General features: G+C 43.2%; 1 protein-coding gene across 4 annotated transcripts in view; it reads right to left on the reverse strand.

Moving 5' to 3' along the window:
- Positions 1-1,835: 1,835 nt before the first annotated feature.
- Positions 1,836-27,620, reverse strand: part of TSPAN18 (tetraspanin 18) — a 208,560-nt gene continuing 182,775 nt past the window's right edge. For 3 of the 4 annotated variants that reach the window (XM_083371077.1, XM_083371075.1, XM_083371076.1), the window contains 4 exons: positions 14,938-15,036; positions 8,856-9,035; positions 5,501-5,584; positions 1,836-3,609 (listed from right to left, as the gene is read on the reverse strand). In XM_083371077.1, the coding sequence (XP_083227203.1) occupies positions 3,562-3,609; positions 5,501-5,584; positions 8,856-9,035; positions 14,938-15,036 (411 nt within the window). In that variant the 3' untranslated portion in view covers positions 1,836-3,561. Of the gene's footprint in view, positions 3,610-5,500; positions 5,585-8,711; positions 9,036-14,937; positions 15,037-27,620 lie in introns of those variants that run through there. The other variant, XM_083371078.1, reaches the window with a different exon arrangement.

The following is a 27,620-nucleotide window of genomic DNA, read 5'->3' on the forward strand; positions in this document are numbered from 1 at the left end:
AGATCTCAACATTTAATTTATAAGTGACCTGCTCCCCAGGCACTTGCAACAGTGACAACCACAGAGAGTGAGAACTACTGGGTAGATCTAGAGTCACAAACACAAACATAAGGAGACAGCCCTGACCCAAGTTCTTCTGGACAAGCTCCATTTGAAGCATACAATCTATGTAGAGGTTTAGCCACATACATCCATTTCACTTAAGCTTGTGTAGAAGAACATGTTATGGGGTCATCCCTTCTTCCTAAGAAGATTAGTGACAAAGGGATGATCAGTTGAGGCACCAGTTCATTTGGAATAGAAATTGCCCTTTAATCTTTTTCCACATCAGGAAGAGAGATGATGCCATTTGGAATTTATTGGAAGGGTTGGTTCATTTATCATGCCAAGTTACAGATTGTTGAAGCACAAATCTGTATTTCACTGGGTTAGCACAATACCCCAAGGTTTATGAACCAAAATGGCTCAGTTTAATCTGATCTGCTAAGCCTAAACCAAATAAATGATATTTAGTCTCAATGGCTGCAGCCTAACTACAAATAAACAGAGCACAGGGAATCAGACTTGCAATCCTTAACTATTCTAAAATGAATTTTGCAAACTTGACAGCACAAAAATCCTAATTAAGTTTTTCTGACTGCATGCTTGGTCAAACCTAACAGTGTTCCTTTCAATAATTTTCTTATACAAATACATTTCTTTCTTCTCTCAGACATCTCCTTCATTAGTGTGGTTTTCCAGTAGATGACATGTGTTTTTGACAGGTATCTTTGAAGCCAGCAAGTTAATTCCCATTATTTTGTAAAACAACTGATCCCCTTTTCTCTGTCAAGGAAGTGATGGCCTCAATTTCACTGAGATTGCTTAAGCAGAAGTTAGACAGTTTCTATTACTAAACAGTAGGTTAGACTTGATTACCATACAACTCTGTGTCATTCTTTAGGACGGGGATCTTCAAACTGGGCCCTTTTATGACTTGTGGACTTTAATTCCCAGAATTCCTCAGCCAGCCATGCTGGCTGAGGAATTCTGGGAGTTGAAGTCCACAAGTCATAAAAGGACCCAGTTTGAAAACCCCTGCTTTAGGATTTTCTTTGGGATTATCAAGAGTGCATGTGCTAAAGTAAAGGAAAGGGCAGATGAAACCAGAAAAATGTGCAAACTGGAGCGCAAATGGAGATAGCAAAATGAGTCAGAAATTGGAAAACCACCAGGTAAGCTAGAGCAAAAACACATAGGCACTAAGATTCTGAAACAGAAAGGGAATATTAGGAAACTTTATCAGACTTGTCTTAGTTCAGCCATCACCTGCCCCATCTGCACTTCATTAGTTTCATTTTTCAGGGTATGAGTATCTTTCGGAGGAAGTGGGGGAAGATGGAGAACATATCTCAGGGCAAACTCCTTGAAATAGGTTGGTAAATGTATTGACCTTTGGAAATTTCGGTATAAAAATTAATAGCACACTTAAATGTGCTTCGTGCTGGCTTAGGCTAAGTGTAGTTGGAATTAAACAGCCACCAATCACCTGCAGCTCAATGGCTGAATCTGCCCCATTACTGCAGCCAATAGGAAATTACCAAATCACACACCCCTTTTTATGTCTCTCTGCCTACATCCTGAGATTTTGTTCAAACAGAATTCTGTTCCCCCCCCCAAGTTCATGTATTGTGGGAGATGTAGGCCATTATCTCTAGATGGGTCCAACTAACAGAGTTCTTCTGCAGATCCTGCAAACATGTTTTTGTTATGTTTGGAAGCCATCCTGAATTCTAAATGCACAGAACTGAACGAAATAACATTGAAACCATGTTAGGGAAATTGTCAAAGAAATTTAACTTATCATATGTTAATTAACCAAACAGTCATGATAACTATGATTGTTCTAGCATGTTTTCATCTCATATCAAATAATAATTGCTAGGGTTTCCCCCCCCCCAAGCTATACCTTTGGGGATTATTACTTATAGATGAACACCCTGTACTTATTGCTTTCAGCAGGGACTCTCAACATGTCATCTTTGGCATCCAATGTCACCACATCCTGTTCGTACTTTTAATAGTAGGTTACCATCTTTTTAAAAAGTGTCATTTCACATTATTTTGCCAGTTTACATCTTTGTCCACCATTCAGTAATAATGTAACTTCACTCTAATTTACATATTCATCAGTATCCTAGGCAATGAATATAGCTTGGATTTAAGGACGAACAAAATATTACCAGTTTGAAACAAGTGTTTTGGGGCACTTTGACTCTTCTGGAATAGTCAGGGAAAACCATTTCAAACAGGAACGAACTATTTAAAACTTGAAATGGAAAGTTTCAAGCTCAAACTTCTTTGTACTTCAAATGTTTTGCACATCACTGCTTGTATGTCTTGGAACTTCAGTTCTGCCTCTTAGGCTTAATTGTCTGTGTTTGCTGAGTGGATAAAAGTCCACTGAAGCTAGAACTTGGCAACAGTTAAAAATGAAAGAAAGAAAAAAAAATCAGAGTATGTTGGTTTTTTTTAAGCTAAGAATGCCTAGGTCAGAAACAACAGCCACGAAACTTACAAATTAAATTTCTCAAAAGGCAACTGCAAAAGTGCCTCACTGCTTTCCATGCTTATTGTGTTGGGGATTATTTTTAATACAGTTGAAAGGCACATGGGGACAAGACACCAAGCTAATCAATTGCTAATGAAGGCCAAACTTGGCAATGTATTTTTCACAGAGCATGATGGTGACAAGACATTCAAAAGCCTAAAAAAACCCAAAACAGATACATCTCCTTAGGGGAGACAGCACCAACAATTCTAGACAAGAACATACTTTTTTTTTTCCTTTTAAGGTGAGGGAACCAGCAGCTGAGCTGCTTTAGTCTTTGTTCTCACGTAACACTGATCAGAACATTCAATGTGATGAATGGTATGCACTAAAATGGTATGCACTGATTTCAGCTTACCCTACTTTTCACCATTAGATCTGATACACACAACCCATCCTCTAGATTCTTGGAGAGGGCATTCTCCATTCCAAGCATTCAGGAATGCTTGTATCTTCTGGATCAGACAAGAGATGGAAAGCTATTCATCTTGGTAGAACGCTTGCAAGTCGAGTGCCAATACATTTCCCCCCTCTTAGCTTAAAACTGAAGTAATCTGTATACATCTCAATGCTTTAGATGACCATGTTAGTATTTTAAATGAAGATCTTGTTGAAAGTAGGTAGTCTTCTTCTTTATCTTCCTCAATCAATGGATTATTATCGTACAAGAGATGTGTGTTCCAGACAACATCCTGGGTATTATTAGAGTTCATTTTCTATCCTGACTTGCAGGCCTTTAGTGCAATCCATTTTAGTGGCTTCAGGTGAATGACTCCTCTTGGAGATGGCAAGGAACTAGACAGCACCTCAAAGTTCCAGCCCCTGAAGTACAATCCTTTTGATCATTAATATATTACAGTCCTTTCCCTCCTTTTTTTTAGTTTGCTAACCAAAAAATAAAGTTTATCTTCTTTCTTTTCCTTCTTCAAAGCAAGTCCTTGAAAAATCATTTGTGGCTCATGAAACACGTCCTATTGAATCCCCCGAAAGAGGCACATAGCAAAGATCATAGCAAACAGCTGTGAAGGACATAAAACAAAAAAAGAGGATCCTTGTTATTACTGATCAAACCAAATCCATTTTAGTTTTACATATTACAGTCATAGATCTTCAAAAGGGGGAGAGGTTATACAAATAGTCATCGTGAAGAAACTTTAAAATATAATAGGTAAAAAGTTGAATGTAAGAGCTGTATAAAGTAGAACTAGAAGGTATAAAGGATATAAACTTATAAATTTAAAAGAAGTTCTGTATTAGAGACATATAAAATATCAAGAGCAAAATGTGTAGGAATATGAATGTATGTAGATCTGAATGTTTTGCCTATCTATCTCTTTGAAAATGTAAAGCATTAGAAGCATATAGGGGAGTATGTATGTATATACTACGTCAAAGGCTACATTTATATTTAATATGGCAAAATAGGTGCCCACTGAATCTAATTATAACAGAAACGTTTAGCTAGTCTTAGCAAAAGGAGAAAAAGTGAGAACCACTAGAAGAATAGGTCTAGGATTCAATAAAAGACCTATCAACTTTATCCAAAAGAAGAATTCTGCATGGAAATCATTAATACTTTTCTTGTGATTCAGGTTTGTATGCTTTTTTTAAAAAAAAAAGGGGGGGGAGGAATTCTGTTCTTCCTTGGACGAATTTACTCCAAAATTTCTCTGCTGAAAAAAAATCGCTAAATAGTAACTTAATCCTGCTGAGGTAATATCACTCCTTTTACTTAATTATTTCTGTGGCCTGCCTGTGAGGCAACGATCAATTTAAAGCTTCTGCTCTTTAAGAGGACCGAAGTACTTTCTGTAGTTGACTAATTCCAATAGTTTCTTCCATCTCCTTTTCCTTGGCTCAAATAATCTAATGAGGGTCTGAAATGATGCTGTGACATACATTTAACTACAGAATCACCAACCACTGAAGGATGCCCAGGACCCCCTAAACCGGGGGTGTCAAACTTCCAGCCCATGGGCCGGATGCGTCATGGTGAAACCACGCCCACCCCATTGCCGGCAATGGAAAAAAGGTGCGATATGTCGTGACATGTCACGTGATGTTGCGAGTTTGACACCCCTGCCCTAAACCATGGTGGTTCATCCCTGTGATGGTTGGAAAGTTAAGCAACCCTGTCAAATCTCGATAATCTGCACAAAAACCTAAAAAGAACTACTAAACTGATCCACAACTGAATACAAAAATAATTTTCCAATGAATGCTAAATTAGAAAAGTAAACAACTGCTTTGTTTCCACGCATTTTTATTAAGCAAAATTGACTTCATCTCAAACACATAAATTTGAAATGAGTATGCTATGCCTAACACGAGAGGGCAGTATAAGACAGTTGTTTCCCAGCCCATATAAATGCTTCAAGTTAGCAATTAGGATTGTATAGGATTTTCAGTGCCTATTCAAACTTCAGACTTCAAAACCAGCTTAATAATAATAAGAGAAGTGGAGCTGTTTTTGAGAGTCACACCTAACTTTAATCGGTTGATTTCTCAACCACCAGTTGCTTTAAGGCAGGGGTCTCCAACCTTGGCAACTTTAAGACTTGTGCACTTCCACTTCCAGAATCACCCAGGTAGCTGGGGAATGGCAAGGAATGCCAGTGAATGCTGTGTTCACCATAAAATCCAAGGCATTTCTGCTGAATCAGTTTTTCTCAAACTTGGCAATTGTCAGATGATTCCCCAGCCAGCGGAATTCTGGAACTTGAACTCCACACATCTTCCAATTTCCAAGTTTGAGAAATACTGCTCTAAATTATTTTTTACACATTCCTACGAGTTACTTTCTGAATAGAAAGGAAAAATTCAGATGAGGGGGGATGTGGTGTGAACATAAGGGAAAGGAGGCATCTTTTGGCATGATTGTGGCCAGCAGGATCCCAGTTTGTACCGTACCTCAATGGCTAAAACACCAATGGCAAGAGCTCCTGCAAGATATACATAGGTTTCAAGGGAATTCAGGATCACAGTGTAGCAACCCTGGGAAGGAATAAAGAAATCGATCTTGAAATAAATGTCTATGCAAAGTGAGCACATTCAGTTAATAACCTTGCAAACAACTAGTGAAAGAACTTTTCAAAAGGAGAACACATTAAAAAAAATTGTAAATTATATAACACTCCAAACTAATGTGACTCTGAGCAGGTTCCAATCTTTTCTTTCTGTAAAAAAGATTACTTTTTTTTTTAAAAAAACCACACAATAGACAAAGGAATAAATATCAACAGAATAATTATTAATAATAAGTAACATTATAAATGATTCATCCATCCATTCATTCATTGAACATGTATAGCTACCCATCTTACAAAATGTGTCTCTGGGCAGTGTACCACCATTAATGAAAACAGCCAACATAAAAGTCTATGGAGGTTCTCAGTCATCCAGGTCATGGTTGTGCCAAAGGTGCTTTTTTTATGAGGCAACTGGACCTTTTTTTTCTTGGACCTTTTTTTTCTCGTTGAAGATATTTTGCTTCTCATCTAAGAAGCTTCTTCAACTCTGACTGGATGGTGGGGAATGGAATGGAATGGAAGGATTTATACTCCTTGCAGACAGCTGATCATTTGCATTCTTTTACAGAGTCATTGAGGTTATCTGGAAGCTTATCAGATAAGCTTCCAGGTGGCATCAATTACTCTCCAAAAGAATGCAAATGGCCAGCTGTCAGCAAGGAGTATAAATCTTTCCATTCCCCACCATCCAGTCAGAGCTGAAGAAGCTTCTTGGATGAAGAATAGAATAGAATAGAATAGAATAGAATAGAATAGAATAGAATAGAATAGAATAGAATAGAATAGAATAGAATAGAGCTGGAAGGGGCCCTGGGGGTCTTCTAGTCCAGCCCCTTACTGAAGTAGGAGAACCTACACAATCTTGGATAGGTGATTGTCTAGTCTCTTCTTAAAAATCTCCAGTGATGGAGCACCCACGATTTCTGGGGCTAAACTGTTTCACTGGTTGATTGTCCTCACGGTCAGGAAGTTTCTCCTTAATTCCAGGTTGCTTCTCTCCTTGATCAGTTTCCAAGTATTGTTTCTCATCCTTCCCTCTGGTGCTCTCGTGAACAACCTGACTCCTTTTGTCTTGTGGCAGCCCCTCAGATACTGGAATACTGCTATCATGTCTCCCCTATTTCTTCTTTTCTTTAGACTATCCAAACCCAAGTCCCACAGCTGCTCTTCGTATGTTTTAGCCTCCAGGCCTTTGATCATTGATCATCTTAGTTGCTCTTGTCTAAATTTTTTCCAAACTCTCAACATTTTTTTTTTGTGATATGGTGACCAAAATTGGCTGCAGTATTCCAGGATTTGGTGTTACTAGCACTTTGTAAAGCGGTATTAGTACTACGCGTGATCTTGATTCTATGCCTCTGTTTATACAACCCAGGATTGTATTAGCTTTTTTGGTTGCTGCTGCACACTGCTGGCTCATAGTCAAGTGATCGTCCACTAGGACTCCAAGGTCCCTCTCACAGTTACTGTTTTTAAGCCAGGTCTCACCCAATCTGTATTTGTGACTTTGATTTTTCCTATCTAAGTGTAAGACTTTGTCCATGTTGAAACTCATTTTGTTGGATAGGACCCATTGTTCGAGTTTGTCAAGATCTTTTTGGATCCTGATTTTGTCTTCTGTGGTGTTGGCTACTCCTGATAGCTTGGTGTTATCTGCAAATTTGATGAGTTCCCCTTCAATTCCTTCATCTAAGTCATTGATGAAGATATTGAAGAGTATTGGGCCTAAGACGGAACCTTGTGGTACCCCACTGCTTACTTCTCTCCATGTGGATGTACTGCCATTGAGGACTACTCACTGAGTACGGTTTGTCAGCCAGCTACAGATCCATCTAGTGGTGATGTTGTCTATTCCACCTTTTTCTAGCTTGCCAATTAATTAATTAATAGGTTGTGATTTACTTTGTCAAATGCCTTACTGAAATCTAAGTATACTATGTCCACTGTGTTTTGCTGATCTACTAGTTTAGTCAAGTCCAGCTGCCTCATGAAAAAGCACCTTTGGGACAAACAAATAAAATCCTAATTTAATAATTATAATCACATTTTTATAACATTATGAAGGATAGATGTTCCTCTACAATCCAAGACCGGGGCTCTTAGCAAATCCCAGCTCCTTTCCTCCTTTTTATAAGCTTTCCTAAAATGCAACAAGGGTTGAGGCTGATTTAATTGCAGGAGATAAACTATTCCAGAGAAAAGAGGGTTGTAACTGGGAAGGCGCAATTCATTATGTCCTGTCAAAGATGGTCCCTAAATGAACTGAAGCAGGCTTGACCTACTCAGCGTTATTAAATGGGCAAAAGCTACAGGGAGCAGAATTTGACAGTTCAGTTTTTTACCACAAGTAAGTCAGGAAATTGGACTTTTAAGGTTAATCAGCTTGTTTTACATTTTGAAACGAATTTAGATCAGAAGGCAGGCTGTAATATCTCTGTGATGCTTAAGCTGTTCATGTAAGCTTTCTGAGTAGAAGTACTATTGCAAGATTCTTTGGTTCATTTCCCACTATTCTGCAGACATGCTCTATGTCTGTAGATGCATTGTCCTTTTTGAATATTAGTTAACAATTTGAAAAATTTAACAACCACAACATGCTGTACATGAGGCTAACCCTGAAGAGCATTTGTAGACAATCAACTGGAGCAGAATATGGCTGCATGGGTAGTAAATGGTACCAGATATGCAGCACCCATAACATCACTTCTGTGTGAGCTGCATTGGTTACTGGTGTGTGTTTCCAGGTGCATTTCTAGGTACTGATTATCGCCTTTAAAGCACTACATGGCTTGGGAGGGATTACCTGAAGGATCACCTTTTCCCAACAGTCTCTACACGTCCAACTCAATCTAGCAGAATGCACATATATATTTTTTTAATTGTAAGCCATTGATTTGTGATATGGAGCTATAAAAATTGAATAAATAAATAAATATGTTCACGCTAGATGATGTTTCTTGCAAATGTAAATGTCGTAAGAGCTTTGCAAGAGAACAAAATAATAACTTGTTCTACACTTGAACTTAATAAAACCCTGATTTCTCTTCATATTATTATTTTTTATTTTTCATTATTTTATTCTATATTGTACAAAAAGGAAAAAAAGAAAGTTTACCCAAAGAAAGAGTACAGTCTTCAATCATTCAGGTAAAGAATCATATGAAGGCAGGAATTTTTGCATCACACTTTTATCCCTCTGTCTAAATTATTTATAAGTATTTTGATCATTTCTTTACCTGTTGGTTCTGATAGACTTCCTTTCCTTTCAAACATTCTTCTTTATTGATGAATGCTCCATCGCGAGATTGCAGCTCCCGTTTACAACAAGCTTCAGGAACAGCAGGATGGGAATCCAGAAGAATGGAATGAGAGGTTGCCTCAAAATCCTCTGGACCATTGACACCACAGCAGCCAAACTAGCACATGTGAAAGATCATCAAAGAGTTAATGTGTTTGTGGCAGAATTGGGTTGGTTTCTAGGAAATCTGAAGACATGCAATAAGAACCCAAATAGGGTTTCTGAATGTATAAACTGAGGATATCATTTGATACTTGATGTAAATTTCTACTCCTTCCTAAACATTACAATTTTCTTTAAAAAAACAAAAACAAAACAAATATGTTTCTAGTCATCATGGATATGACCTCGGCTTCAACATTTGTTGAATTCCTCAGTTATAAATAAGCAAATCACGAGAGTGTGAAAAGCCTTGGATTTTGGATTAGCTTCCTATAGAATTGCTGGCTATTTTCTGTGTTTATGAAACATAAAACTATTGTGTAAAATAAGCAAGTGTTCAGTTTCTTTAATGCTGTAATATCAAAAATTATATTTTCAATATCACAATCTCTTTTGCACTAGTTATAATATGGTTTGTTTATTTTTGTCATTACATGAACCCATCCATGATGGCTTTTGTATTAAGAATGAACCAGGTTTCTGTTCTTGTTCAAGAAAATGTAATATAAAAATTCCAACATAGCATTACATATGGACTTGCATATGTTAAGACCCAGCAATTTCCCAGAGGAGTGACACAATTAAAGCAACAGCAATAACAACCTTCATTAGAACTTAATGAGAACATTTTCAAATTGCTGCCTTTGATCCTCTGGTAGTGCCAAATGAGATTATTTCCATAAAATAAGGCATGAGTTCCTTAAAGTGATATCTGACTGAAAATTAACTAAATCAGCAGTGTATAGAACAACTTAAATATCAGAATTTAAGCAGCCCAGCACAATTAATTTTTTGTTTTGTTTTGTTTTGCAATAAACAGAGAACAAAATGGGCACTAGGAAAGCTACTTGGGAAAAAACGTTGTTGCTGGTCTTTCACACACATATCCCAGAGATTTATTTTGTTCCTTCTATATCTGGCAGACTTGCTTTTAGTTTTTGCTTTACTTATGTTGAAAAAAAGGCTTCCATCACTAAGAAGCAGAAGATGCCTCAAACGTATACCTTGCAGATCCCCAAACTAGAGGAATGCAGCCCAGCCACTAAAGACAAACAGCTGGTTGTTTGAATGCCAGTCCTATAAATGGTGTCAAGAAAAGGGTAGAAATTTGCAGTTGTCACCTGCTCACCTTTTCTGCCATTCTCTTATGGTTAGAACACTTGGCACACTAGAAAGGCTTCTCTTTGGGCTACTCATACCTAATTGGAAGAAAGTCTCACCATTTAATAGAAATTATTTCTGAATACAGAGATGCAAAATTGTGGATTTAGCGTGTTTGGATGGTCTTTGCTTGCTACTTTCTAAGATGGATTGGAGGCTGGAACAGGATTTGGGACATTTTTTCTCCTGTTCCCGTGAACTCCCTATGATGTTCCGGAAGGAGTCTAGGACAGGCCGTGGTGAGAGGGCGGCCCTGGACTGGCTATCAATCCCCTGCTGGTGTGAGAGACTAGCAGGGGGGACTTCTGTTCCCCCAGCAATGCTGCCCTTATCCATCCCAGGCTGGATTTCATGGCTAGGTGAGAGGACAGTCATGGGCTCTTGTCTGGACCGGCTCAGGTGAGAGCAGAGCCGGATTGGCGGATTGCTGGATGAAGACATGTTCCGGACTTAATGTTTTTTACATCTGAACTAACATCCTATCATCTTAATAACATCTGACCCCATTTGTGAACAATGGCTCATATGGACAGCTCCATCTCATGGCTCGAGTACAATACTCTGAATCGGACTTGTACGCCCTCAGAGGGGTTTCTCCCTCCTGGATACGACCAGCCTTCCTTTCTAACATTCCCCTTGATGACGGGCCCAATTGCTGGGACCCCGAGAGGTGGCAGGGCTTAACTAGGGGCCTCGAGTTGAGACGTGCTAAGAGGCCCCTGATAAAATTTTTAGCCGGTTATTTTAAAAGGTTAGGGAGGGGTAGGGGTAGGAGGGTGGGGAGGGAATCTTTAACCGGCACTCAGTCTGGGCCTGTTAGGGGTCCTGATGGGACGGGGTTGGGGGAGGTGGCTGCTGGTTCTGGGAATGTGGGGGTGGGGCTTCAAATCCCCACGACGATAGGGAATGGCAGCAGGTGCTTGCACGGAGGGCCATATCAACACCCGGGATCGCGCCCCCGCTATCTCCGAGCGGTGGCGCGCTCCGACCCTCCGGTTAGCACCCTCTTACCCGGGGATGAGGGTGATCAGGTCCCTGAGCTCAGGCTGGTCTATTTTAATGCTAGATCCGTCGTTAACAAAGCTCCCCTCATTCATGATCTGATCGAGGAGGAATGTGCGGATCTAGTGTGCATTACGGAAACTTGGTTGGGCTCGGAGGGAGGGGTGCCTCTGACTGAGTTATGCCCTCCAGGTTTCCGGGTGCTGCACCAGCCACAGGCTCAGGGCAGGGGTGGTGGGGTGGCAGTGGTTATTCGGGAGACTCTGTGTCCGCGGGAGGCCACCATTGTCCAGATGGCTGGGAGTGAATCCCTCCTCTTGAGATGTGGTCCTCGGGCTCAGTTGGGCTTGTTGCTCACATACTTGGCGCCCGGCTGTGTGGCAACAGCCCTGCCCGAGCTGCTCGACACTCTCTCAGGGCTGGCGGTGGAGTTCCCCAGGCTTATAGTCCTGGGTGACTTCAACCTGCCATCACTGGGAGGGTCGTCTGAGTTAGCTCGGGAGTTCATGGCCTCCATGACGGCCATGGGCCTGACCCAAGTTATTGAGGGCCCGACTCATGTGGGGGATCATACTCTCGACCTGGTGTTCCTATCTGGACAATGGTTGGATGATCTGGGTGGGGGTTCACCGACCATCACCCCCCTGTCATGGTCAGATCACTACCTCCTGCGGCTGGTTTTCCGTTATGCCACCCCACCGCTGCTGGGCGGCGGAATCGACCAGGTGGTTCCGCCCAAGGCGCCTAATGGACCCGGAATGGTTCCAGAGGGCGCTTGGGCCTATACCCATCACCCTTACTCACAGCCCAGTCGATGCTCTGGTGGATGCCTGGGAAACGGCGGCTGCCGGGGCACTTGACTGCGTTGTACCCATGCGACCTCTGACCCGGCACAGATCCCATTGGGCCCCATGGTTCTCTATGGAGCTCCAGGAGATGAAGCGTCGGAGACGAGGTCTAGAGAGCGGTTGGAGGTCCAGCCGATCCGAATCTGACCGATTGCAGTTAAGAACCTTTATAAGGTCTTATCTTGCGGCGATAAGGACGGCGAAGTCTAACTACTTTGCTGCCCTTATCGCGTCCGCAGATAATTGCCTGGCCGCCCTGTTTAGGGTAACTCGCTCCCTCCTTAACCAGGAGGTGAGAGAGGATCCCTTGCGGGGACGAGCCGAGGAGTTTAGTCATCATCTGGCGGATAAAATCGCTCAGATCCGGACCGGTCTGGACTCTGACTGGGCAGAGTCTGATGTGGATGAATTGGGCGGTCTTGAGCATGTTATCTGGACTGAGTTCGACCCTGTTTCCCCTGATGATGTGGACAGGATCATGGGGAGACTGAGCACCACCACCTGTTTGTTGGATCCGTGCCCCTCCTGGCTAGCTTATGCGGCCCGGGAGGGGACACAAGGCTGGTTCCATGCAGTAATAACTGCTTCTTTGAATGAGGGTGTCTTCCCTGCCGCCTTGAAGGAGGCGGTGGTGAGACCCCTCCTCAAGAAGCCTGCTTTGAACCCGGCTGTTTTAAATAACTATCGTCCAGTCTCCAACGTTCGCTTTTTGGCGAAGGTTGTTGAGAGTGTGGTGGCGCATCAGCTTCCTCTGTTCCTGGAGGAAACTGATTATCTGGACCCGTACCAATCGGGTTTCAGGCCCGGACACAGCACGGAGACGGCATTGGTCGCGCTGGTGAATGATCTCTGGAGGGCTAGGGACAGGGGTTGCTCCTCTGTCCTGGTCCTATTAGATCTCTCAGCGGCTTTTGATACCATCGACCATGGTATCCTGCTGCGGCGACTCAGGGGGTTGGGAGTGGGAGGCACCGTTTTACGGTGGTTCTCCTCCTATCTCCTGGGCCGCTCACAGTCGGTGTTGGCGGGAGGGCAGAGATCCGCCCCGAGGCCTCTCATTTGAGGAGTTCCTCAGGGGTCAGTTCTCTCGCCCCTCCTGTTCCACATCTATATGAAGCCGCTGGGCGAGATCATTCATGGTTTCGGGGTGTGGTATCATCAGTACGCTGATGATACCCAACTTTTTCTTTCCACCCAGAACCAACCCAGTGATGCCCTCGCCGTGATGTCCCGGTGCCTGGAGGCGGTCCAGGTCTGGATGGGGAGAAACAGGCTTCGTCTCAATCCCGCCAAGACTGAGTGGCTGTGCATATCGGCATCTCGGGTCAACCAGACTATTCCATCTCTAACGATGGGGGGTGAGGTGTTACCCCTCGTTGATAGGGCTCGCAACTTGGGCGTCCTCCTGGATTCACGACTCAATTTTGAAGATCACATAGGAGCCGTGACCAGGGGGGCTTTTGCCCAGGTTCGCCTGGTGCGCCAGTTGCGGCCCTATCTGGACTGAGATGCCCTACGCACAGTTACTCATGCGCTCGTGACCTCCCGTTTGGACTACTGCAACGCTCTCTACATGGGGCTGCCCTTGAGGACCACTTGGAGGCTTCAACTGGTGCAGAATGCGGCCGCGCGAGTTGTAATGGGGGTCTCCCGATACTCCCATGTAACACCTCTACTCCGCGAGCTGCATTGGCTGCCAGTTGCCCTCCGGGTGAAATTCAAGGTGCTGGTCATTACCTATAAAGCCCTACATGGCTTGGGTCTGGGCTATTTGAGGGAACACCTGCTGCCAGCATCAAGTGCCCTTCGTCCAGTGCGCTCCCACAGGGAGGGTCTGCTCAGGGTCCCACCGGTAAGAGATTGCCGGCGGGTAACACCCAGGGATAGGGCCTTCTCAGTGGGGGCGCCTGCCCTCTGGAACCAGCTGCCAGTGGAGCTGAGGACTGCCCCCGACCTCCGTTCATTCCGCTGGGGCCTGAAGACCTGGCTCTTTGAGCTCTCTGGCCCAGGCTGAGGAGAAATCTATTTTAACTGGGGTTTTATTTGCACAGGGTTAAGTTTAATTTTTTTTAAACTGGTTTTAACTTTTGTATTGTTGGTTTTTAATTCCCCGTAAACCGCCCTGAGTCCTCAGGGAAAGGGCGGTATATAAATGTAATAAAATAAAATAAAAAATAAATAAATGTTCTAGTGCTGTAATATCAATAGCACTTAGTCTTAGATACTGCTTCACATTGCTTTACTGCCCTCTCTAAGGCATCTACAGAGTGGGCATATCTGGGTCCTCATTTTATCAACTTCAGAAGGATGGAAGGCTGAGTCAACCTTGAGCAGGTCAGAATTGAACTGCTGGCTGTTGGCAGAATTAGCCTGCAATACTACATTTTAACCACTGCGCCACCACGGCTCTATAATCTTAAAATCTTAATTCCCAGAGTGAAAATCCTACAGAATCTGAACAGAAGCATTTATACTGCTAGGATGATGAGCCTTCTACTTTTTCCCCTCTTTTGCTTTTCTTACCTTTTCTGTCAAAATTAATTGTGTTTTCATTCTGTTGTGCAACTGCCAGCCACTGTTTTATATAAAATGAGTGGCAATTGTTTACCTTTGAGTCAGGTTCAGCTCCTAGTAATCTCATGTCTATGGTTTTCTTGGCAAAACTTCCTAAGTTGCTTGTCATTGATTTCTTTTTTTTTTTTGGTAGGCAGGATTTCCCAATATAGTCTAGTCTACAATCCTGGGATTTCCTGGTACCAAGCAAGCATGAGCCAGTCTTGACTCTGCTCGGTAATTAAGATTAAAAAAAAATCCATATCAGGATGCATTAAACAATCAAGTACTTACTGTGATCATGACTGAGTTCCAGGTGGAAGAAAAGACATCTGATTCATTGTTCCCCTGATAATGCTTTTTCAGTTCCTTGGTAAAAAACTCTCTGGTCAGCTGCAACAAAAACCATGCACAGAAGAGGGAATGAATGAATTCATGCCAGAACTTCAAAGCAGGGCTGCATTTCTACTCATGCAAATAGGACTTGAAAGCAAGATTTATAACATGGCTATGAGCATGTGATGGATTAAGCCTACATGGTTAGGTGATCCATCAAATGGAGATGCATCCTTGAATTCAAAGCTAGGTACAGGAAAAATGTGACATGACAGTGACCCTTAAGAATTTCCTTCACATTTACAGCCTTTTCACAAAACACATTACTTATTATGTCTATGGAGAGTCATCCAGGTCATTAGTTATCCCAAAGATGCTTTTTTCACTGGACTGGACTTTCTTGTTTTTTTTATTTGAAGCTTCTTCAGCTCTGACTGGATGGTGGGGAATGGAAAGATTTATACTCCTTGCAGACAGCTGTTCATTTGCATTCTTTTAGCGAGTTGTTAAGGCTTATCTGTGTTCTCAGGATCACCCGAGTAGTGCAAATGTGTGTGGAGCCTTCTTGGAACTGTTGAAAGGACTGTGTTGTAGACTGGAGATAGATGATGTTGTATCCCTCCCCCTGCGTTGAGAGAGGGCTGTTTAGTTTTGACATAGATGGCCTCTTTGACCCTTCTTTCAAACCAGTGGTCATCTCTGTCCAAAATGTGAACTTTGCTGTCTTCAAAAGAATGGCCTTTGTCTTTTAAATGCAGATGGACTGCTGAATCTGGTCCTGATGGGTTTGTCCTCCTATGTTGTGCTATAAGTTTATGAATTTGTTGTTTCGTTTCCCCAATGTACAGATCTTCACATGGCTCATTGCTTTGTAACATCATCATCTATCTGCAGTCTACTATACAGTCCTTTCAACAGTTCCAAGAAGGCTCCCCACACATTTGCAAGACTCAGGTAACCCTGAGGACACAGATAAGCCTCCAGTAACATTAGCAACTCGCTAAAGAGATGCAGATGAACAGCTGTCTGCAAGGAGTATAAATCTTTCCATTCCCCACCATCCAGTCAGAGCTGAAGAAGCTTCTTGGATGAGAAGTGAAATTTTACATCTGCTGCCTCTCAGAGGTGAGAGCTCTGGGTGGTATTGCTTCCCCGGTTTTATGTACCAGGCTGCTCCCCGGCCTCAACCGCCGTGAGAGGGCGGGATTCGATCTGCTCCGGGGTTTCCCAGCTCTAGTGGCAGTGGAGCTGGGCTGGCTTTCTGGTCATTTGCCTTCGACTTATTTAATTTTAAGATCCTCCCGTGTCGATCTAGTCTGCCTTGCTGTCTTTTTTGTCGGACCTGTTTAAGATCATGCGTCTGACTTACTCTACTCATACGCCCTCAGGGGGTCCCCCCCATCCTGGGAGCGACCCGCCTTATTCTTTACACCTCCTCTTGATGAAGTGCCTGATTGCTGGGACCCTGAGAGATGGTTGGGCACGGGTAGGGGCCTCCGATATAAACCAAATAAGAGGCCCCTGATTAGTTTTCTGGTTAAATTTTTTAGGAGGTTAGGGAGGGGGGTGGGAATTTCTTTTGGTTGTTCGGATATGGGGGGCAGTCCAGCAACCGTTGTTCAGGCCAGGGCTGGGATTGATCGCGGAGGGGAGGAGCGGGGGTCAGTCGCCCCCGGGGCTCCAGGGCAAGTCGTGGGATTGCCCATTCCCACGATGTTAGGGAATGGCAGCAGGTGCAGGAACAGAGGGCCGTATCGATCTCAGGGAAGGCCTCTCCGCTACTTGCAAGCGGTGAGGCGTTCCGACCCTCTTGTTCTTCCCCGAGGTCCCGGGAGTGAGGATGTGCAGCCTCCTGAGCTCCGGCTGGTGTACTTGAATGCCAGGTCTGTCGTCAATAAAGCTCCTCTCGTCCGTGATTTGGTTGAGTGTGAGCAGGCGGACCTGGCTTGCATCACGGAGACTTGGTTGGGCCCAGAGGGCGGTATTCCTCTGGCTGATCTTTGCCCACCAGGTTTCCGGGTGCTACACCGGCCTCGGGCTCAGGGTAGGAGTGGGGGAGTGGCTGTTGTTATGAGGGAGACCTTAGGTCCGCGGGAGGCCACCGTTCCCCAGATAGTCGGATGTGAGTCTCTCTTTTTGAGATGCGGCCCTGGCGCGCAGTTGGGCTTGCTGCTGGTGTACCTTTCGCCTAGTCACGCAGGAGCAGCCCTGCCTGAGCTCCTCGATGTCCTCTCTGGGTTGGTGGTTGAGTTCCCAAAACTTATAGTTTTGGGGGACTTCAATCTACCATCTCTGGGAGGATCATCTGAGTTGGCTCGGGAGTTCATGGCTTCCATGACGGCCATGGACCTGACGCAAGTAATTTCAGGACCGACTCATGAGGGAGGCCACATCCTTGACCTAGTTTTCTTATCTGGTCGGTGGTTAGATGATCTTGGTGGGGGCTCTCCAATTATTATGCCCCTGTCATGGACCGATCATCATCTCCTGCGGCTGGTCTTCCGTTTTGCTACCCCCCGCCGTGGGTGTGTGGAACCAGTAAGATGGTACCGCCTCAGACGCTTAATGGATCCCGAGAGGTTCCAGGCAGCGCTGGGGTCCCCACCTGCCTCCCCCACTCACAGCTCGGCAGATGCCTTAGTGGAAGCCTGGGAAAGGGCAGCCACTGAGGCTCTTGACCGAGTTGTACCCTTGCGGCCCCTGACCCGATGCAGATCCCGTCGAGCTCCATGGTTCTCCGCGGAGCTCCGGGAGATGAAGCGTCTGAGATGGGGCCTAGAGAGCGGTTGGAGGTCCAGCCGATCCGAATCCGACTGATTGCGACTAAGAACCTACATTAGGTCTTATCTCGCTGCGATAAGGGTGGCGAGGTCTAATCACTTCGCTACCCTTATCGCGTCTGCAGATAATCGCCCGGCCGCTCTGTTTAGGGTGACTCGCTCCCTCCTTAATCAGGAGGTGAGGGAGGAACCCTTGCAGGGTCGTGCCGAGGAGTTTAACAATTATCTGTCGGACAAAATCGCTCGGATTCGGACCGGTCTGGACTCTGACTGGGCAGAGTCTGGCGATCAGGACACGGGCGGTCTTGTCGATATCACCTGGGAGGAGTTTGATTCTGTGACTCCGGAGGAAGTGGACAGGATTATGGGGAGACTGAGCTCCACCACATGTTTATTGGACCCGTGCCCTTCCTGGCTGGTTTATGCAGCCCGGGAGAGGACACGCAGCTGGTTCCAAGCAGTTATATCAGCTTCTTTGAGTGAGGGTAGCTTCCCTGCCGTCTTGAAAGAGGCGGTGGTGAGGCCGCTCCTCAAGAAGCCTGTCTTGGACCCAGCTGTATTAAACAACTTTCGTCCGGTCTCCAACCTTCGCTTTCTTGCGAAGGTTGTTGAGAGTGTGGTGGCGCATCAGCTCCCTTTGGTCCTGGATGAAGCGGATTATCTAGACCCGTACCAATCGGGTTTCAGGCCCGGGCACAGCACGGAGACGGCATTGGTCGCACTGGTGAATGATCTCTGGAGGGCTCGGGACAGGGGTCATTCCTCTGTTCTAGTCCTATTAGACCTCTCAGCGGCTTTCGATACCATCGACCATGGTATCCTGCTGCGGCGTCTCAGGGGATTGGGAGTGGGAGGCACAGTCTTACAGTGGTTCTCCTCCTATCTCCAGGGACGCTCGCAGTCGGTGTTGACAGGAGGGCAGAGGTCGACCGCGAGGTCTCTCGTTTGTGGAGTTCCTCAGGGGTCGGTCCTCTCGCCTCTCCTGTTCAATATCTACATGAAACCGCTGGGTGAGATCATTCGTGGCTTTGGAGTTGGGTATCATCAGTATGCTGATGATACCCAGCTTTTTCTTTCGACCCCAAACCACCCCAGTGATGCCCTCAACGTGATGTCCCGTTGCCTGGAGGCAGTTCGGGTCTGGATGGGGAGGAACAGACTTCAACTCAACCCTGACAAGACCGAGTGGCTTTGCATACCTTCATCCCGGGTCTATTCGGATATTCCATCTCTTTCTATGGGGGGTGAATTATTACCCCCCGTAGATAGGGCTCGCAACTTGGGAGTCCTCCTAGATTCACGTCTCACCTTGGAAGATCACATGGTGGCTGTGACTAGGGGGGCTTTCGCCCAGGTTCGCCTGGTGCGCCATTGCGGCCCTAAGCCGGGATGATTTATGCACAGTCACTCACGCGCTCGTGACCTCTCGTCTAGACTACTGTAACGCTCTCTACATGGGGCTTCCCTTGAGGACCACCCGGAGGCTCCAACTGGTACAGAATGCAGCCGCGAGAGTTGTGTTGGGAGTCTCCCGATACTCCCATGTCACACCTCTGCTCCGTGAGCTGCATTGGTTGCCAGTTGTCTTCCGGGTGAGATTCAAGGTGCTAGTAATGGTGTTTAAAGCCCTACATGGCAGGGGTCCGGAGTACCTTAGGGAACACCTGCTGCCGGCGTCTACTTCCCTCCGCCCTGTGCGTTCCCACAGAGAGGGCCTCCTCAGGGTGCCACCGGTCAGAGAATGTCGACTGGTGGCCCCCAGGGGGAGATCCTTCTCTGTGGGCGCCCCGGAGCTATGGAACCAGTTACCGGTTGAGCTCCGGACGTCGCCCAATCTTCGCTCCTTTCGCCGCGATCTGAAAACATACTTGTTCGAGCAAGCCGGCCTGGCCTGAGGGGGGATTAGTGGGGTCTTTTTACTATTTTTATTGGGGTTTTTACCATGTATTAATTGTATTTTTAATCGGGCATGTATTTAATTATCTTTTATTTTTTGTAAATCTCTGTGTTTTATTCTTGCCCTGTACACCGCCCTGAGTCCTTCGGGAGAAGGGCGGTATAGAAATATTAATAAATTAAATTAAATTAATTAAATCTTCAAAGAAAAAATAAGGAAGTCCAGTTGCTTCATGAAAAAAGCATTTCTGGGACATCACTTACTACATCATCATTTCACAATTTATCTCCAGGTGGATTCCTAACTTGGAGGTTCATAATAAGACAATACTGAATATAATGGCCCAATTTTCATACAATTTTTCAAAATCATGCTTTTTTGGAGACACAGGCATTTTATTTAGCAGAACTGACCATATTTTTCTTCTGTGGTTCTGCTATGTGCCTTTCAAACATCTTCATAAGAACTGGGAGCATAGTCAAGCAAATTGGAGGACAAGATTGCAAGTAAGAGCAAAGGAAGAAGAAATTCCAGTATTGCAGTGGACTTTCTTCAATGCTGCTTATAGACACAAAGCTAGAAGTAAAGTATTTATGATTGATCTGCCCAAATAACTATTGAATTTTTTATTGCCATATAATTCCCTTTACAGTTATGTGCTCCACTGCAAATACACAAGTAAAATTTGAAATTGCAGTGCTATCATTTGGAAGATGTTATTAATTCCATCTTTAGGAATTATTAAAAAAAATGTCACCCATGAGTTGAGGATTGACTTCTGGCAACCATATGGACAAGTTCATGTAGCTATTTTGGAAATAACAGATGGTTTGCCATGGCTTTACTTCTAGGATGTAGGGATGTTGAGTTTTTTAGGCTTCCTATTCTACAGTCCTGTGATTTCTAGGTGAGATGACCCAGGACACAGCACAGAGGCAACACAGTCAGATGGCAGTTCTAACCCCCCCTTTATTGCTCCAAATGTTCCTCCAAATTCTCCCACCTTTCTGGCAAGTCTCAGAACAAGTAAACACACACACACACACACACACACCTTCAGCATCCTCTGACTGCAAGTTGTTTCAAAAGTTTTTAGATTAGAACAGCAATTTACTCAAGGCCAAGCAGATAACAAGGAAAGGAACCTACATCAAAATCTAACGAGTCTGTGAAAATGCGAGCTTCCCTGAGTTGTTTCTGAAGAGAAGCTAAAATTCAAACTGAAGTTTAGAACACCAAATCAAGTTTGGCTCTACAAGTAGAAATCACAACACAGAACAGATCAGAGGGTTGTTTCCAATGTCGACAACAGCACACAAACCTCCAATAATTCAGCATTTGCTCCCAACAAATGCCCCTCCCCACAGCGTTTCCTTAAGTCTCAGTCCCCAGGTGTGCCTTGTGGAGAGGGTCAGGGTGCTCTCCTCCTGAGTGGTCGGGCCTGCCTGTGTTGTTCCTTCCTTCTCTCCACTCTCTGTGCTCTAGGCTCAGGAGGGGGTGGCCCTTGCACATCGCCTGAGCTCTGTCTCTCATGTTCATCCTGTCCCTGTTCCTCCAAGCCTTCAAGCAGTTCCATTCCTGAAAGGCCCTGGCCTGTCTCGGCCTGCTTGGTCCAGTTCCAGCTCATCTTCCTCAGCAGATTCAGCAAGACACTAGGTGATTTCCCATGCAAGTATTAATCACTTCCTTCTTTACGTTTGCTTTTCCCAGATCAGCCAAGACTAGCTAAATACTGAGACCTCTCTTAATTCAATGAAAATATAACACCTTTTAACACGCCTGGCAAGATATTTCTACATCCATAGCAAAAAAAGGGAATGTACACTAATAGTTCAGAATTAACAAGTTGTCTCTAGTGTAATGTTTGCCTATTTTTTTTTTGAATCACACTGGAGGTCATTTTTATTTTTTAAAATTGTTTGCCTGAAATGTTATTACTAAAATTAATGGCCCATTCTGCAGACCCCATAGGAGTTGCTGAGGATATATGAAAGCTATACCTTCAATAACTTCAACAAGAGCAGCTCTATCACTCTAAACGGAAATGCTTATTAATCAGACTGGACAAGAATATTCCCCAGGGAAATAAGCCAGTTCCATCAGGCACCTTGGAGTTAGGAGGTGGCCATACACACACTCAAGCATTGTGTTTTCCTTTCCTTCTTTTGCATAATTTACGGAGCCTGGACTCCCAATCCTGTGGAGGCAGCCACCCAGATATTTTATTGATGTTTGTCTCTTTCCTAAGTGCAGACTTTGAAACTAATATTACAGTTGGTAAGAGTCCCAGTTGGCTTCCTCTGACCAGTTCTAAACAAAAGAGCTATTTGAATATAAAGTGAAACCTTTATTTTGACAGGCAGGATCCCAATGGAAAAGTTGGACGGTTGTATGTGTGATTTTTATGAGATTTGATCTATACAAAGCCCAGTGCTGGAACTGTTCTACCAGGAAAATATTCCATTCCTTTTCACTAGTAGAACATTTAAATTTGCTCCGTATATTTTACAAAGAAGGGCAATAGAGTTAATAGCCATTTGAGAAGGCTCAATAAAAATAAAGAAGTAAAAATCTGTAATACTGATTAACAATTGTTTTTCTTCTTTTCAGAAGTTACAGTTAGATTAAGAAGGTTTTTGTTCATTGTGTTGTCAATGCACAAAGCACTTGGATTCATGGGTGATTTTACTTAAGCTTCGGGTAATGATGACAGTGATTAGAAAATTAGCTGGATAGTTGACAGAATAGTTTATCAGTATCCCCTTTTCCTAGAGAGGTAGATTTCTGTGCCTTCTGGGTAGAAAGACAGAATACATCCTCCTCCATATAATGAAATAATAGAAAGTTAGAGCAGCAAGGGGGGGGGTGAAATAGCATGATTCCAATCAAGTAGAGGTAAAAGAAACAAAAAGCAAACACAATTTTTATATTGTGATGATGTTGTTGGCAAACTTCCAGAGATTTATTAAGCAGCAAATGTTTCTTCCACTGAAGTCACAGATCAATGACTTGCTGGCAATCTACTGGGACATTTTCGTTACATCTATATCCAGGTGCAACTTGAGCAAAATAGTTAGCATAACGGAGAATATGAGCCTGACATGATTGTTTGATATTCTCCATCCTGTCTAATGCAAGTATGTTAGGTACAAAATTTAAGAACATTTATTACTTTAAAGAGGCTACTAAAAGGCCTCTTAACCAAAGGATCGCCTAATGTTGTTAATGTAAGATAGTGTTATATCTGCTTTGATTTTTTTTAGTGTAAGCTTCTTTATTAAAAATATACAATACGTTTAAGTTAAGAAATAGCTTGATATCAATACCTGGGAAAATACTGGAAAGGTAATTAAGGGTTTGTAAGCACCTAGAAACGAACATGGTGATTACTAGAAGCCAGCATGTGTTTGTTAAAAAAAAACAATTAGGTCAGACAAACATTCTTTGATAAAGTGACTAAATTAGTGGACCAGCAAAATGCTGTAGGTATAGTGTATTTGGACTTCAGTAAGGCATTTAACAAAGTAGACCACTACCTTAATAAGATAGAAAAATGTGGGATAGACAGTACTACCACCAGAGGGATTTGCTGACCAGCCGCACCCGGCATGTAGTCCTTAATAGAGCTGCACCTACATGAAGGGAAGCCTGCAGTAATGTACCACAAGGTTCTGCCTTGGACCCAGTATTCTTCAATATATGATCTAGATGAGGGGATAGAAGGGGAAATCATCAAATTTGCAGGTAACACCAAGGTGGGGGGGAATTACTTTGGAAGATAGACTCAAGATTCAGAAGGAACTTGACAGATTTGGGCATTGGGTCCTAACAAACAAGATGCAGTTCTGGGATGAGAAAAATAAGGTCCTGCACTTAGGCAGGAAAACCAAATGCAAAATGGGTGATATCTGTCTCAATAGTAGTAACTGTGAGAGAGACAACCACTTAAGTATGAACTCAAAAGCAAAAAAGCCAATGCGGTCTTGGGCTGCATTAATGGAGGAATAGCATCAAGATAATGAGAATAATGCCACTTTATACTGCACTAGTGAGGCCACATATGGATTCGCCTGGTGCGCCAGTTGCGTCCCTATCTGGACCGAGATGCTTTAAGTACAGTCACTCATGCGCTCATGACCTCCCGGTTAGACTACTTCAATGCCCTCTACATGGGGCTGCCCTTGAAGACCACCCGAAGGATTCAACTGGTGCAGAATTCAGCCGCGCGAGTTTTGATGGGAGCTTCTCGATACTCCCATGTAACAACTCTTCTCCGTGAGCTACATTGGCTTCGGGTTGCCCTCCGGGTGAGATTCAAGGTGCTGGTAATGACCTATAAAGCCCTAAATGGCTTGGGTCCGAACTATCTAAGGGAACACCTGCTGCCGGCATCATCTTCCCATCATCCTGGGCGCCCCCACAGGGAGGGCCTTTTCAGGGTACCGCCGGTTAATGAATGCCGGCGGGTTATTCCCAGAGGAAGGGCGTTCTCTGTGGGTGCGCCTGCCCTATGGAACCAACTTCCCACGGAACTTAGGACTGCCCCCGACATTCGCTCATTTCGCCGGGACCTGAAAACCTGGCTCTTTGAGCTGTTTGGTCCAGACTGTGGGGTTGTTAATTTAACTGGGTTTTAGATTTACTCTTGGGGCTTGAATTTAATTTAATTGTTTTAATTGTTTTTAATTTTTTGTATTTCATGGTTTTAACTGCCCTGTAAACCGCCCTGAGTCCTATGGGAATAGGGCGGTATACAAATTCAATAAAATAAATACATAAATAAATAAATACATAAATAAATAAATAAATAAATAAATAAATACTGCATTCAGTTCTGGTCACAGGATACAAAAATGATGTTGAGGATACAAAAGTGTGCAGAGAAGAGAAACAAAGATGATAAAAGGTCTGTAAGATAAATCATATCAGAGATGGTTGAGGGAGCTAGGTATGTCTACACTATTGATGAGAACTGATAACTGTCTTCCAGTACTTGAGGGACTGTCACAGAGAAGAGGGAACTGACTTATTCTCCAAAGCACCAGAGGGCAGGACAAGAAGTAATGGGTGGAAACTTGTTAAAGAGAGATCCAGCCTGGAAGTAAGAAGAAAGTTTCTGACTATGAGAACAATTAAGCAATGGAATAGCTTGCCTCCCGAGTTGTAGGTGTTCCATCATTGGAGGTTTTCAAAAATAGACTGGACAACCATTTGACCACTATGGTATGAGGTCTCCTGCCTTGAGCAGGAGTTTGGACTAGAAGACGTCTGAGGTCCCTTCCAGCCCTCTGATTCTATGTTCTAATATGTTCCCAATTATCTGCACAGAATTCTCACTTATTGCTTCTCCCATTTCTAAAGAATCTGTAGCTGTAGCTTTGAGGTACGATTGTATTTGCCCTCTATAGCAATGCTTACTCTCTGTGAATACTTGCCTTCTACCCAAGTCTTATTGCTCTTACACCTTCTACTTAGTCAGACGTGTTTCTACTTATATGGTGGCAGCATGGAGCCCAAATTTGGGAGTCAGGATCCAGCATGATGAATAACCAACAACCAAGCTGACATCTGCCATTGACAAATTTTCAAACAAGACAAATAAGGTATCTGGGCTAATAGCTGACAGCATATTACATGGGGCACAAATATAAACTGGGTGGAACTTTTATTTGAAGGAATCATAACTAAGCTACTCATTGACAGGCCAAAGATGTTCTTTTTTACAGATTTCTCCGCTGCTGCCTCATTTTTTATTAATTATATTAAGCCTATTTGCGGACCTATACCACAGTTGTGTAGATCTCAAACTAGTAAGCAATCATACCACAACTTTTTGAAATTATATGATGCATGAGATCTTGAAGAATTCAGTTCCTTTTGATCTGTTTCAATTTTATTTTAAACCTAGATTTGGGATTGACACATCTTTGGTCTTTTTGTTAGAAAGTGAGCAATCTTGTTTCTAGTAGAGTTCTCAAGATCATACTATCCTTCTGGACCTATATCTGGCAGGTATAAATTAGGGAGTATGAACAGAAAAGTTCCATTATGAAGTGGCCAGTAAATAAAATAAATTAATGAATTCAAAAGACCCCATTTCAAATTGTTCCAGTTCTACTTTCCATTTGGCACTGTTGTTGACAGCTTTGGCTATATTTCCCAAGTTATAACCATGAAAAAAAGTCATCAGACAGTATCAGCACTATTGCTATTATGCAGATGACATAAAATTATTTCATTTTTCAGAAGAGTGTTGTCTCAGTGATTGCACTAACAAATTGGGTGCAGTGAATACTTTATCCTGTAAAATAAAAGATGGCTCAACCTCTTGCTGTTTTTCATCAAATACTGATAATCATTTTATTTCAGCAGGATTTTTTATTCTAATATTTTTGTGTTTTGGCCTTTATTGCGGGCACTTTGAGTTGATTGCTTCATGTTATTCTTTTAATGTATTTAATTTTAATGTATTATAAACTTCAGTGAATGATGTCCTTGCATCAGAAGGATGGGATACTCGCCCACCCACTCAATAGAATGCTTTTTAACACAGAGGTATTCCTGATCTCCACTTTGGAAGACTCTAAGAATATACAGAAGTGAAGGTCAGCTCGACCATAAAGAATATCTTATTATTTTAATATGCTCTACTTCTTAATGACATATCAGGATGATAAATGCTATACATTGGGTACCCTTTACTGGAATTCCTATAATTCCTTTTCTACAGTACTAGGTGTGTAAATCTATTATTTAAATTTCATTAAATGTTTAAATTGATTGCCATTTTCTTCCCTATGGGGCCTGATTTTGGTATATCCCGTATATAGCCTACCAAAAAGAAAAAAAAAACTGATTTTGAGCCTGGGAGTCTAGTTCAGTACATATTTCATATCCAAGTTTTTGATGTAGTGACACTGACCTCTTTCATTAAAAACAAAACCTTTCCTCAATTTGGTGTCATCCAGAGAAAAGATACAGAACGTCCAGTCACCCTGATCTTGAGAAGACTGGTCAAAAAGTTTATGACTTGTAACCCATTTGGAAATCAGAGGCTAAGGAAAGCTGAGTTAAATCCTAAATCCTTGAAAGGATATACACTATAGCCTGTTAGCATGAAATTCCAATTTGTAATCTTTCTGTTACTTTCATTTTAAGAATTTGATTGGCCTGAGATAGTTTTGCTGATGGTTTTTCTATTAAGTACTGTGAAGTTGGCTAGAAGGGATTAAGATCTGGTTCACCGATAAGACGTCTGACATACAGAGCAGACAAAGGACCTACAGCAATTTTTTTTCTGTAAACAAGAATAAAGATAAGGTGCTTCAACTGGAGCAGGTTTGCAAAATTAGTTCACTTTTGTTTTGCTTGAAAAACGAACTGAATATATACAGCACTGAGGAATATAAAACTACAGTGGTTATAACCAGTAGGTCACAGACAGTGCCATACCACTCAAGCATCCAAGTTGCCTTGTGCTCACTTTCTAAGCATAATATTTTCATTGTTTCTCCTGTGCCTAGAGTAGCGATTGCATTATGAAAAATGATCACCATGGCAGGATTTTGCACAAGGAAGAAATTCCAGTGTAGCTCTGGCCTTTCCTGTTGTTGAATCCCATTCTTCTTAACCTTGCTCCAATTTAAATTTTCGATTTTGTTTTGTTTCCCTGCTGTGTTCCTGTACTCCACTAATTCAGTTATTTGAAACAGAGTCTCTGCTTGCCTGCTCCACTGACTGTCTCATTTGAAATCTCAGCAGAGCAGATCGTTCTCCTTCCCTATTTGGGTTTTTAATCTCTTCTTTCCCCTCTGCTATTAATTATTCAATTCTAACTATATTATTTAACCCCATGTAGTGCTGGAAACATTTTGGCTGCAGGATGTTGCACGAGATGAAATTGTACCCCACTGCAAAACAAGGAGAACTATGTTTATCAATTATTTCTTCCTCAGAGGGAGATG

The sequence above is a fragment of the Vipera ursinii genome (genome assembly GCF_947247035.1).
Source record: "Vipera ursinii genome assembly, chromosome: 1".
Lineage (NCBI taxonomy): Eukaryota > Metazoa > Chordata > Lepidosauria > Squamata > Viperidae > Vipera > Vipera ursinii.